Genomic DNA, 13862 nt, shown 5'->3' with positions numbered 1-13862 from the left:
TATGGTGGTTGTTGTAAGTTCTACCAAGAACAATTTTCCTTAAATCCCTAAAACACTAAATGGGAAGGGTAAAGCAATACTTCGATCAGGAGCCATGTGTAGAGCTGTAATCCGATTAAATTTTAAGACAGTGCCATGACAACAGGGCCGTTTTTTCAAATGGAAAAAAAGTTTTACACAGTGGCTGGAAAGGTGGGGAGGGGGAAAACAGTATTGCCATAAAATATATTCCCTCTTCTTATGGGGAAAACTGAACATATATTGGCAGTACTTACTGCGGGAGACAGCCCAAAGTGATGAGTAAATGCTGTTACCTGCAGTGTCTGATTTCTCACACTGATGCTGGGTGTTTCATGCCAACACCACATTGCAGGAACCGTCGCACAACAGGACAGATTTCCCACAGCTGCAACAAGCGGTTTAGGGGAGCAAAGCCCCCCTCACCCAGATGGGGTGATCAGGGCAGATGCCCCTTCACTTGTCCTGCCAGCTAAAGTCTATAAAACCTTTGTGACTTGCTTGACTTTGGTTTGCGCACTCAGTACCACCACTATGTTTGCTGAAGCCAGCAGAGCTGAATTTCTCTTTTTAGATGTTGATTTTACAAATGATACAATAATTTCAAATTAAGCACAAATGAGGAGTCATTTTTGTGGACTGTAGTTGGTCACACAGCCTTTAATTCCCTAGTTTTGTTCATTTTAAATGTATTTTAGTTTAAGTGTTGCATTTTGGCTCTTTCAGGCTTCTTATGCCAGAATTCTTATGGCAAATTTGCTTCATATAATGATTTTATTGTTAACAAACACAAAAAAGCAAAAAAAAAAAAAAAAGGCCCTGTAATAGGTAGTCAAAAGATCAAGCAAATATTTCACTCAGTGTACAACAAAATATTATGAGGTAATTTTATTTTTTTTTCCATTTTTAGGTAAAAATATTACAGTATACAAGATAATCTTATTAAAGGTAAAAATACAGTATTTTTTTGTCTAAACAGATCTACGTACAGTACACTTTTTTATTTTGTTTTCTTTTATTTTTGTACAAATATAACTATTATTCTATTAGGCTATATGTATTCTCATCTGGCACTTAAGAACTGATCACAGGTCACCTTCTGGCTCTGCTTGTCTCAGCTGAAACCTAAATGTCATCTTCTTTTTATAGGTGTCTCTTGTAAACAAACAGTCCAGTTCCATGGTTCCCAAGTAGTAAGGTGTGCTTTAAGAAGTTGAGATCATGTACCCAACCATGAAAACCCAAGCCATCCACTTCTGCAGTTGTGTTGCACAGACTCACAACTTTCCTGTTGTAAAAGTGTGATCCTTGTATTACCACAGCCTTAGAACAGTTTGAATCCCTTTCTCACCCTCTGTAAGAGCCAAAAACATTACAATTTCTACAATGATTTTTCCTTTATTTCCTTTTTTTTTTTTTGTTTTTTTTTTTTTTTGTCACAATGTTCGATTGAAGCCTTTTTGTATTAATTTCAAGGTTGGAAACTACTGGGCAATGTTCTTCGTGATTGATCTCTCCTTATGGCTTGCAGTTTGACCTCTGGAATCTGAAAGCTGAGCTCAGTTGCATCGCTGTCTCTGGATTAATGCTGTTCTTTGAACTGAACACTTTAGCACAAGGTGTTTTACCTCTGGGTATTCCTGGGAAGTGAGCTTCACATCATTACGAATATTTCAGTACACTGTTGTCGGAGATGGGATTGACTAAGGATAAAAGAGAGGCTAAGTGCATATAAAGAGACCATATCCATCAGCAGACTAGCTAATACAGCTGGAAAAGGTGGAGAGGAGTGTTTGGCTGGAAATCCTTTCATCAGGTTAAAGGATAATTTACCCCACAAGCTTGATTACATTTTTCCAGTGCTGCCAGTGTCTACTTGTTATTCACTGCCTTGGTCACTTCAACAGATGATTTCTCATTAGTTTTTCACTAGCCACAGTGCTGTTCAAAGTCAGGGTTGCCAATGTAAACAGAAAAGGAGCGTACACACCCAAGAATAGGAATTTTAAAAATTTTGCAGGGAATATGCTTGGCACATTATTTCTTCAGACTTCACCCAATTCTGGTAAGTACAGACTCTGTTGGTATTAATGAGCACAGTTACATTGTCTTCTCTGGTGTCAGATGAATGAAGATCTGGCTTTTTTTGCCTTTAATTGGAGGTGCCTTCTCTGTGGTGCATCTATTTCTGATGTCAAGGGGCATAGATTTTTACCATTAAGTCACTTTTGTATTAGAAAAGATTTAACTGGTCTCTCACCAAGTGCAGGAGTAACGCAAAGTGCTCCTACCAACACTTGCTTGTCAGCAAAAGCTGAGTGTGCAGTACCCATCTTTCCCATGGTTTTTGCCCTCCTAAGATGCTGGTTGAGAATGAGCAATGTCTCAAGAACAAGTTGTCTTTCTCTGTATTCACCATCAAATGTCCTTATTTAAGGTCTTCCCAAACTTGTCACTCAGCTGCTGTATTAGTTTTGCCAGCTCACCGGTAGCTTGGGACTTTTCCTCTAAGAGTTCATAGCGGAGACTGGAAATGTCTTGTTTGATTTCTTTAAGTTCTCCTGAAAGAGGAAAATGTTCTTATTAGCAGTACTGAACCAAGTCAGTAATCCCTATGATTTCAAGACCCGAGAGAGCAGTAATTCCAGTGTGTTTGGTCAGGAATGTGTGTGGAGCTGCATTTGATCTCCCTGCACTATGCACTTGATATCTGCAGTTATAAGGAATAACCTGTACTCGCAGTAGTGGTACCAATAGCAACAGCAAATATGTGTGGAGAGTTCATGATTTTTCCTCAAGTTTGTTCTCTCTCCACATGTTGATCTCCACCTGCACAGGGTATTTGCAGGAGGGTAGCAGTTAAGAGGTGTTGGAGCTTCTTTTCCATCTGCACACAAATGCCACATGCCAGCATGGCAATATGGATCTGGATCCCGCTCAAAGCAGTGTCCTTGGGGCAGGCCTGGGCAGCACAGTCAGAAAATGCTTTACTTAGACACCAAGGTCAGGTTGGGTGTTGGCAACACCCTGGCTGTTGTAAGGGAAGGAGAGTTAGAGCTACAGGGGTTAGAAGGGCTGTGGAAGATCCTGTGACATGTGTGTTCCACTAAGGAAAAACAAGGACCTGGAGTTTCAAGGTTACAAGGGTGGCTCAGAGTCAGCACTGCTCACCTGAGTGTGAGCACGGGCAAGCTCTCTCTACAGAGGATCTTAACTGAGCTCAACCCTCGTACTGGCCAGGTCAGCAGCAATAACAGCACATGCTCATTAGGTCTATCAATTATAAAATTCCACTTGCCTTCATTGACCTCATCATTTTCTCGGTCAACCTGAGCCTTCAGCACATAGCGCTTAATCAGACGCTTCATTATCTTCTGAAAGGAGAACAGAACCACTCCTTTAGTGGGAGACTGTCCACATTGCCTTCATTCCAGACTTACTATGAGCAATTCAAACATCTGTCTTCACTAGGGGTATTATTATTATTACTATTATTATTATTATTTCTCATTTATTTTATATTTTATATTGTGGACATTGTACTACAGTAGTTGATTGACAGCCATTCGATCATGACCCCACATATGAAGCACTTTGGGGTATTTTGTGGGATGTGTGTGAATGTAGAGCATGTCCCACAGACAGAACGAAAACACAGCTGATCCAATAGAAAGCTAAGGAATGGGTTCCAAAGCCTTCTTTTGGCATGTCGCTGTCTAATAGTAATTTACAGGAAAAAATAAGTGGTTAATTAATAATGTTAGCAAACTCACGCACGATGCAGCTGACCTGAGGTTCACAGAAAGACTGTCAGCCTTGTGACTGGGTTTTTAAGAGAAAATAAATTTAGAGGAGGACAGAGAAAAGAGAGTTTGAACAGAGGTGGGGAACTTGGCTTAAGAGAGAAAAGTTCCTTAGGGAAATGGCAGATTTTAAGAGACATATACAGTGAAAAATACAGAGCCACGTAGACTTACAAAATGGAAGATGATTGTTAGTGAGGAAGGGTATGTATGGAAATAGATTATGGTTATGGATATGAGCTTGCAATGTGCTATTGTTCCAAAAATGTCTAAGTTCTTTTCATCTAGAAGGAAAGTAACTTTGGCAGTCTTGGGCTGCACACTGGGGTATCGGTGATAGCCTCGTCTTCAATGCAGAAAAGATACTCAGTGGGGAAAAAAATCTCATAATAAAAAGCTATAAGGGAAAAAAAGGAATAAAAACATCTAAACATAAAAAGAATTGCTCTCTAAGAGACAGAGATTTAGGTACATTCTCTGCAAACATAGGAGAGCTCAGTGTCTTTGATTGACCAGATGTCCAGTGTTAAGGGAGAAGCCTCTCCCAGCATGGACTCACTTCTCCACAGAGCAATCACATCTCTGCTTGGAACATCACTGAAAAATTCTGCAAAGGGTCTGAAATACAGATTAAGGAAACAGTACACCTGCTCTTTTTTCTGAGCAGCCGAATAAGGCTTATAGCAGTGCAAAAGGCTTGTGAAGATCAAAGAAGGATCCAGTCATTTGTATATGCCATGCAGCCATGGAATATGGGATGTCTAAGACTGTCCTTGTATGTCAGAGGCATCTGGCTAAGCAGGTGAGTCACTAAGGCAACAGAGATGAGGCACAGTGCACGTACGCTGTGTTGGAGATGGCCAAGGTAGAGGAATCCAGAGGGAGGTAGGGTTGTCACCTGAGAAAACATAAATGAAGTAATGTTTGGGGAAAGTAGGGAAAACCTGGATACAAAAATAAGTATTTTTTTCCAGAGCAGAAGTCAGAGGAAATTTAGACTAAAACAAGGAGTCAGAACACAGGCTCTTATTACGTGGGAAAAAAAAAAAGATAACATACCCTCTCTCTACTCCAGTTCCCATATCCTCTTTGATAAAGGTATCATTTTTCCTAGACTAGTTTATTCCCAGATCATGGCAGCTGCGTTGACTTGTTCCTCATGCTTTTCAAATTATTGCATGTTCAAATTCTGTATATTTTTGTTATCCCTCCAGAGCACTGTCCATATGTAGTCTTAAGTACACAGACTGCAGGGACTGCAGATACATCACTCAATAAACACTGCTAAAGAAAACAGTTCAGCAAAAAGCATCTGCTTCAAAGGTTTTCCCAGTTGTAGAAGAAAAGCTTGCCAGCCAGATTATCACACTGTTCCTTCTTCTTTATTTTTAGATAATGAAGACTATTACACTCTCCTTATATTATTTGGGCAATTTCTTCCTGCAGCAACTGAAATGTTCTAAGATAATTTGAAGACAAACCTAGCATTATTAAAACAAAATAACAGGTACTTATCCTTTTCTATCTATTTTTCACAGTCACCTCTGGCTTTTTCAATATTGGAAATAAGGGTCTAATTTACCACAACTGTTAGGTGGTCTCATTGAGAAATAATAGCTACAGGAAGAGAACCAGTCCAGCAGAGGCTGACACATCACCTGTGGGTTTGGATGGGAGGGAAAGTGTCAAAAGTGCTGAAATGCCACTTTGAGCAGGACACAATCTCTCATCCCTTTTCCTTTGATGGAATCAAGCCAACTAACTCCAGGTGCCCGAGTGAATGTATCCCATTTCTAACTTAAATTTTAGATACCCCTCCTATTGTGGTAGAAAAGCCTGAAAAGTTTTTGAAACCAGTAGAAATTTCTTACTGGTCAGCTGAACAGCTTGGGAGCCCATTGTGCTGGTTGCTGTACCAACAGAAGACAAACCACTTCTAGAGTGGGCATTGCACATTTTAGCCAATTTAACTATTATTTTCCTCATCTGTCTTCAATGTCAGTCCCTTCAGACATATCACTTGCCATCAGATTCCTTTTCACTATATGTTAAAGAAGAAGGCAAAAATCCTGTGGGGCACATTCTGTTTATTGTATTGCCCTAGGGACACACTTGCACGAGAAATAACACTTCTGCTGGCACAACACTCTTGCTGGACAGACAGCTGTGGTACCCTGTGCCACCTCTGCAGCCACAAGGAGGTCTCTGAACCATAGCACATTGCAGGTTTAGCTTGCCAGGATGAGCCACTGCCAGAGGAAGCACATGCAAATGTTAATGAAGCAGCCGGAGAGATGACTCTGTGCCGTGGGAAATGAAATGCTGTCAATACAAGATGGGAGGAGCAAAGGTTGGATGACATCTCGTGTATTAAGTTAAACACCCTCGAGTGGAATTAATCAGCATGACAAATGCTAACACCAAGCGTATTTCCATGGGTGACAGGCTGCCTTTGTCTCCAAAACACCCCAGCCCAGCCCTGTGCCAGTGCCCCAGCCTGGCACATCCCAGGATGGCATCGACTGGGAGAATGCAAACATCACCCCTGCAGGTAAGAGCTGTCCACCGGCAGACCTCTCCCCTGGCTCTTGCTTTCATGCTGTGATTACCTGGTATCTTGTGGGCTTGTTATAAGCGTTCTTCCCAGAAAAACTCTCAGTGTTTTGAATGCTAGAGTGAAAACGAACTTTCTGAAATTATAAAACATCATGATATGATTAAATCAATGATAGCTTCTCATATCCAGACAGCCCCAAACTAAGCAGAGCTTTAGAAAAACAGTAGGAAACGCTTCTATGTACAGTAGAGCAAAAGCCAGAACATTCAGGGCAAACAAGTAAATTTTTGGAAGACAGAAAAGAGAAAAAAATATATAAATTAATGGAAAAATCTGGATTCTAAATTATCTAGACAGAAATGGTATTCACACAAGTTTTAGACAACAAGGTGTTAAGAGGCACAAAATACTTTTATCTTAATGAGGCTGATGCTTATCAATCTAGAACACAACTTAAGAAAGATAACTACTTGTATCTGGAAAGAACAAGACTGTGGTATAAAACCTAATTCTGAAACACAATTGATTTTCACTGGTCCTTTTAAAACAGCAGCACATTTTGCCACTTCTTTTGGCTCAAGAAAAATATATATTTTTAAAATAAACCATTTTATTTTTATCAGAGGCATCGCAACTCTAGAAGCTTCCAAGGAGAATTTTCTGGACTCCACACACAGTATTTGTTAGAGATTTCTCTGACTGTAATCCACCTCTGAGGTTTTTGGTCCAAGTACTAACAAAAAAAAAAAAATCACTTATTCAGAGGAATAAATATCATAGACTTCTGCACCTATGTGCAATTGCATGTAGAGGGAAGGCCCTGGATAAAGGTTTTTCTTCCCTGGTTGAACCAGAGATCCTGATTATTATTATTATTTTTTTTTTCAAATCAGGATGCTTATAATGATTAGATTAAAAATCTGAAGTAATAATGTAATTTTTAAAAAAATTCTTTCTTATTCATCAGGTGTGTCATGAGGTTACAGAGACTCTTGAAGATGTTATGTGAACAAAATCAATAGGCAAGCAAGAAATGACTGATACTCCTAATTGTTTATGCTAAAGCCATGGAAAATATGAATTTTGCATGAGTTCCATGAAAAAGGGCAAGCCAGACACTTTCACCCATGTGGCCTGGGGAAGAAGAGGCTTAGAGAAAATTGTATTACTTTGTTTTAGGCTTTGAAGCAGAAATTAAATTTCAAACAAAGTGAGCTTAATGGGGTTTGATTCAAATAACATTTTAAAAACATTATATTTTTAAATCATTCTTTGAGGTAGTTGAAGGAGAAACACTTCTTTCATTTTGATACTCCACTGTTCTAGTGGTTCTTTCAGTAACAAACAGCAGTGTTAAATGAATTTGTAGACATGCTTGTCTATCTTTGCAATGCTCACTATGTTGGTAGTTAAATTATTTGGTAATATGGACTAAACCCCATGGATAGACTTCCCGCTTTAATTTAGGGGCTGGCAGAGACTGGATGAACACCAGACCCGAGCAGTTCTCTCAAACTCCGGAGAGAACTATCCTTTTTGGAGGCTGTGGGCTTTGCCTGGAGCTGGATGGCTCACCATGGGTGGATGGCTCACCCTGGGCTGGATGGCTCACCCTGAGCTGGATGGCTCACCACGGGCTGGATGGCTCACCACAGGCTGGATGGCTCACCCTGGGCTGGATGGCTCACCACGGGCTGGATGGCTCACCATGAGCTGGATGGCTCACCCTGGGCTGGATGGCTCACCATGAGCTGGATGGCTCACCATGGGCTGGATGGCTCACCCTGGGCTGGATGGCTCACCATGAGCTGGATGGCTCACCATGGGCTGGATGGCTCACCACAGGCTGGATGGCTCACCCTGAGCTGGATGGCTCACCCTGGGCTGGATGGCTCACCATGGGCTGGATGGCTCACCACAGGCTGGATGGCTCACCCTGGGCTGGATGGCTCACCATGGACTGGATGGCTCACCCCGAGCTGGATGGCTCACCATGGACTGGATGGCTCACCCCGAGCTGGATGGCTCACCCTGAGCTGGATGGCTCACCATGGACTGGATGGCTCACCCCGAGCTGGATGGCTCACCCTGAGCTGGATGGCTCACCATGGGCTGGATGGCTCACCACAGGCTGGATGGCTCACCCTGGGCTGGATGGCTCACCATGGACTGGATGGCTCACCCCGAGCTGGATGGCTCACCCTGAGCTGGATGGCTCACCATGGACTGGATGGCTCACCATGGGCTGGATGGCTCACCCTGAGCTGGATGGCTCACCCTGGGCTGGATGGCTCACCCTGGGCTGGATGGCTTGGCTGTTTGCGCCTCCAAGGAGAGCCAAGAGATCCAGGTAGACATAAAGCAGTCTACATATCCCAAAGGCAAATTCTGCAAAGCCTCCTCCAACTTCCCTTTCCTTCTCCTCAGTCTCTCTTTCAAGGTTACAGCTGAGGGCGGGCTGCACACGTCTCAGCTGGAGAGTCCCAGTGTCACTCTGTTCTCCCCTCCCTGGGCAGAGTCACAGAGCTCAGCTGGGAGAGCCTGGACCAATGGGCCTGAGCCAGACAAGCTGTGAGCCTGTTTGTGCCTCTGCTTCTGCCCCTCTCTTTGACCTTGTTTATTTGGCCTCGGAGTGCCTGCTTTTACAAAAGTTATAAAAGTGCCTGTTCTTATAAAGGTTGCCCTTTCCCTGGTGTGAGGATGGTGCCTAGGACAATGAGGCCACACCTCTGGGAGGACCCTCTGCTTGCAATGTGATACAAACAACATGCAGTGATGAGGTCCTGTGAGAGGCTGTGCTGTCCCTGATGTCCCCGTGTACCATGCAAGCCCCTCCAGAAGGTCCCTGGCAGGAATCCTTTCCACAAAGAAGCTGAAAAGGGAAGATAAAACATACCCGTTTTTTGGAATTCAGCATCCCCATCTCAAGGTCATTTTCACAGTTTTTGGCCTTAGATTTGCAGAGTTTTATGAGGCACATTTTTATTCTCAGTATGAGATAATAAAATGACTTAGGGCTTGGCACTAGATTAAAAGGAGCAGGTAAAGTCCTTCCTTCATCAAAGTAGGATAGCCAGAGCTTGGCACGTGCAAACTTCCACTCCACATCCGCATCCTCCTTGGGAAGGGAAGAAGGAAAAACAAATCAACACCCAAATTAATAAATAGGAAGGAGTTTAGCTATGACTAGGACAAACATACAGGTAGGAGTTAACTAGAACCAGATTCTGCCTGCCAGAACAAGGCCCCTGCACAAAATGTGTATTTGTAGGCTTCTCTGTGGTAATCTCAAAACAAGGAAAATTTAAACAAAGTAGTGCATAAACAGAACATATGTGTCTTCCAAATATTAGACTATTTCCCTGTATATCAAAGGGGTTGTCTCAGTAACAATCTGGTGGTTTTGCTATGATGATGAATGAATGTGTCAGAACATAGAGACATGGAAAGCAGGAGAAACTTTTATGAGCATAACAGCAGCAAAGACTGTTGCGATGAACTGCAGTGCTCTGTGTCATCTGTTACCACTGCACTGGCCAGGAATCCCCCATCGGGAGGCTCAGACACTGCGTTCTTCTGTCATCCGCTGATTTCCTCATGGATCCTGTCTGCATTCACCACCATGTATCCCTATACACCTTAATCCTCCTACTATTCACCTCCTGCCACTGATGAAGGTGGAGAAAAACTCCATCCTTCAGTGTCTGTGGATCTCCTTTATAAATTGCCAAGGTGGGCCATGATCACTTCCAAGTAACAAGGGCACGGTTAGCAAATATTTTATGGAGGAAACCGTTCACTTGGCATTGATACACGAGGATGGTCAGAGCCATGTATCAGAACCATTTATCAGGCAGAAGAAAGGATGAGATACAGCTGCTGTACAGCTGTGTTCATTGTGGTGTACATGGAGGGCAGAAGCAGCAGTAGAGGTGTGGATCTGCCAGCTCCCCGTACTCGTGTATATCTGTGTTCTGCTGGAATTCATAACCTCTGATTACCCTGTACCTCTGAAACCTGGTCAGGAACTGGGCATGACACAACGGAGATTAATTCTGCCACAGTTACAGCAATGTGTCTTCACCAGAGCAGCAGCATTCACTTTTGCCATTTGCTCTTCTCATGGTTTGGGGTTGCACCTCACAGAATCCTTAAGGTGAATTACAGAATAAACCACTAGTGAGCAGTTCTAATGCCTTTCTGTTAAAGCAGTTAAAAGTACTACTGATGGGAGTAGCTCTGTTTTATGGCTGGCAAAAGGATTTCTTTCCATAAATGCAAATTTGTCAGGAAGCACCAATACTTGAGGCATAAACAGAAGAAAACCTGAAGCAGATGAAGAGGGATATTAAATGGAAGGCAGGAGAACATGGTCTTGTCACTCCAGCTTATGGTAAACCACCTGCCCACTGACCAGAATGGAATTTAATTCCTCAGTAATGTCCATCCTAGGACACTACTGACGTTGCTCTCATCAGACAAACACTTTGGCAGTAGGGACTTTTGCTGCAGTCAGTCACCATCCCTGGGGATATTGAAAGATGTGCAGATGTGGCACTTGGGGACATGGTTTGGCACAGCCTTGGCAATGCTGAATGAATGGTTGGAGTCCATGATCTCACAGGTTTTTTCCAACCTACGTGACTCTGATTTTACAACTATCTTTAATCTCACTGCTAGTGAGGACTGAAATTAATTAGTATGAGAAGAACTAGTTTTTCCTCAATTAGGAGGATCTGGGCCAAACAGTTCACACTTGTTTTGCTTGCTGATACTTAAAAGTAATCTTTAACAAAATTTTGAAAATTTCCATACAATCAAGAAGAATGACAAAGCATTTTGCCAAGAAAATGGCCATCAGAAAGTTTAGACTGCAAAGTTAATATAGGGCACCTCTTCAGATAGTTTCAGAGATCTTTTTTCTCTCAAAAACTTTCAAGAGCATCTCTGTCTACTACAATAAACTAGAAAATGCAGTAAGAGGCTGAGACCCCTTCTGAAGCAGAGCTTGTTTCAGGTGAATAGAATTCAGGAAATTGCTTGATCTTAAGTGATTAGAAACCTTTGGAGAAATGACTCCACTTTCTGCAAGCCTGGAAGATTCTGGGACAGAGAGCATATGTAAGGTCTCTCTGACATTTAGACTCAGTTACAGCATGCACAGGATAGAGTTATACTTGTACTACAGCACATGGATGAATCAGACATTACAGTGAGAAAATATTTTCAGCCCTGGCCATTTTCAATGTCAGGTTCTGAGTGGAGATTAGGACAAGTAATTAATACAAACCCAACTGCAGAAGTTTGACATTTAACAAATCAGAAGTAAGAGGTGACTCAACATTAACATTATCCAAATAATGTATTTTTTTTTCTGCCTTTATTTAGATTAGCAGGGAGTTGTTTATGTCCAAAGCATTTAGCAAATCCACTCTGTAACAGCCATACTACTGAGCAGGGCTGGGTAAACCCTGCAAATTCCTTTCTGCAGAAACCTATTCATATTCCTTGAGGGCTCTGTTTATATGCTTTAAAAGATGGTTTTTGTAAATGTCCACAAAGTCTTGTTTTGCACACGCTAGAGACTCCTCAAAAAAAAAAAAAAGTATCAAATTTTATGCCTGGTGATTGGAAAATACGGAATTTCTGAATATTTTCATGAATGCACATGAGCTTCAGATCTACATGGGCTGGAATGTTTAAGCAGTAGAGAACAGGGCAAAAAGTCAGAAGAAATATTACTCTGTCATAAGCAAACAATGCAACTAAGGCAACACACATTGATAAATTATCATAACCAACACAGGGAATAAAAAATATCACAAGCCACTTTCATTAAATATATGTAAAGGAAATTGGGTTTACTCACAGAGGGTCATTAAAGACAAGGAATCCAAAATTGTTCTAGAAATGATTCACTGTTGATTATTAATTCAGTCATAATCCGGGAACAGACTCAGCCTTAACTCATAATGTGTAAGATCTGTTTTCAGCATTCTAACCTTGGATGTGGAATAAGATACACTCTCTTTGGGTTTTTACCATTTACATTATCAGTTACAATTAAGTGCATTGAGTTTATAATCTGATTTCTTATCTTACCTCAATTTCCTGATAGGAGTTGTTGATCATGGCTATTAGCATATTAAGCAGCACAACCACCATAGTCACGTTATATACTCCATAGAGTACATATCCAATATTCTCAATGAATTTATGGTCGTACTTCAGCACCACAGATATCACTTCAGATAAGCCAAATATTGACCAGAATAAGGTTTTAAAACTTTCTTCTACCCTAAAAATAAAACAAACAATCACTTTATAGAGTTGACACCAGGTTAGCCAGGCCACATCCTACTAATAAAAGCAGCAACACACAAATATAAATATGTCTTGGCACAGTTGTTGTAAACCATTATCCATCACCTAGGGAGGTGCCAAATCATATTTCCTAATTTGATAAAGAAATATGATTTCTGGTTAATAGTACAAAGTTCCAGTGTGCCCTGATTTGCTCCATCTGTTATCAGGTGCATTACTTGTCACTTGGATTTTGTGTCCCTAATAGGGATGACAAATCCATGGGCAACTTGCAGTTTGAAACTTTTTATGTAGTGCTTTTTGCTTCTACTCACTCACTCTTTTTTCATCCTGAGAAGATAGAACCAGGTCTGACCTCATTCTATGCAGTTTCCAGGGCAGAAGAGAAGCCTTTTACCCAGGAGAAGGGATTGAAAAGTTCTGCTTTGTGGCATTAAGATAAAGAACACAGAGTGCAAATATAGTCACACCATAGTCTGATTCTCTTCCCATACTGCTTTGGGACTGCAAACATGTCAGACACCCAAGCATTTGCAGGAAAAAACTGGGCTTAAGGAGGGGTAGAAGATGTTGCAGAGAGGCATTTTGATTTGTTTATTATCTTTGCTTAAAAGTAGAAAGGAACAAGAGGAAAATTAAAAGGTTAAAAGATGGGAAAAAGGGGAATAAGCCAATGACAAAGAGAAGTGGGGCTGGAAAGAATGTGGCTGGACTAACATCTCAAAAGGAGAGACTGATCCAAGGAGTCGGGGCTGTAACAGGCGGAAGGGGAGCAGCCACAAGCCACAGCTGAAAAGGATGGAAGGAGGAGGAGGAGGGATGCTGGCACATTTTTAAAGCATTTTGCCTAATAATTAATTTAGAAGGCATTTTGCCTTTGCCGAGCAATCCTTAGCCATTAACAGTTAATTTCCTCCTTTCTCCTCTTGCCTGCCAGGAGGTGAACACCTTCAAATGAAACAATGCCATAGACAAAATTATTTTGATGAAATGTTTTTTACTAGGGTGGCAGACTAATCCTGCTAAATCTGTTAAAAACAACTTATAGACACAAACCACAGCATATTCTACAAGAAAAATAAGCTTTACATCAACTCTGGTGTCAATTACACCATTCACAAAAGCAAGAGAAATTAATTTCAACCCTTTGAAAGGCTGGT

General features: G+C 41.5%; 1 protein-coding gene across 1 annotated transcript in view; it reads right to left on the bottom strand.

The window, feature by feature from the left end:
• Positions 1–1403: 1403 nt before the first annotated feature.
• Positions 1404–13862, bottom strand: part of TRPC7 (transient receptor potential cation channel subfamily C member 7) — a 76023-nt gene continuing 63564 nt past the window's right edge. Inside the window, 6 exon segments of the mRNA XM_032125279.1 lie at positions 1404–2445; positions 2448–2579; positions 3317–3392; positions 6431–6511; positions 9275–9496; positions 12481–12676. Coding sequence (XP_031981170.1) covers positions 2306–2445; positions 2448–2579; positions 3317–3392; positions 6431–6511; positions 9275–9496; positions 12481–12676 — 847 coding nt within the window. The 3' untranslated portion in view covers positions 1404–2305.

This window comes from Corvus moneduloides, chromosome 15, assembly GCF_009650955.1.
Source record: "Corvus moneduloides isolate bCorMon1 chromosome 15, bCorMon1.pri, whole genome shotgun sequence".
NCBI classification, from domain to species: domain Eukaryota; kingdom Metazoa; phylum Chordata; class Aves; order Passeriformes; family Corvidae; genus Corvus; species Corvus moneduloides.
Note: the sequence above shows the minus strand (reverse complement) of the source record. Positions and strands in the feature narration are given on the sequence as shown.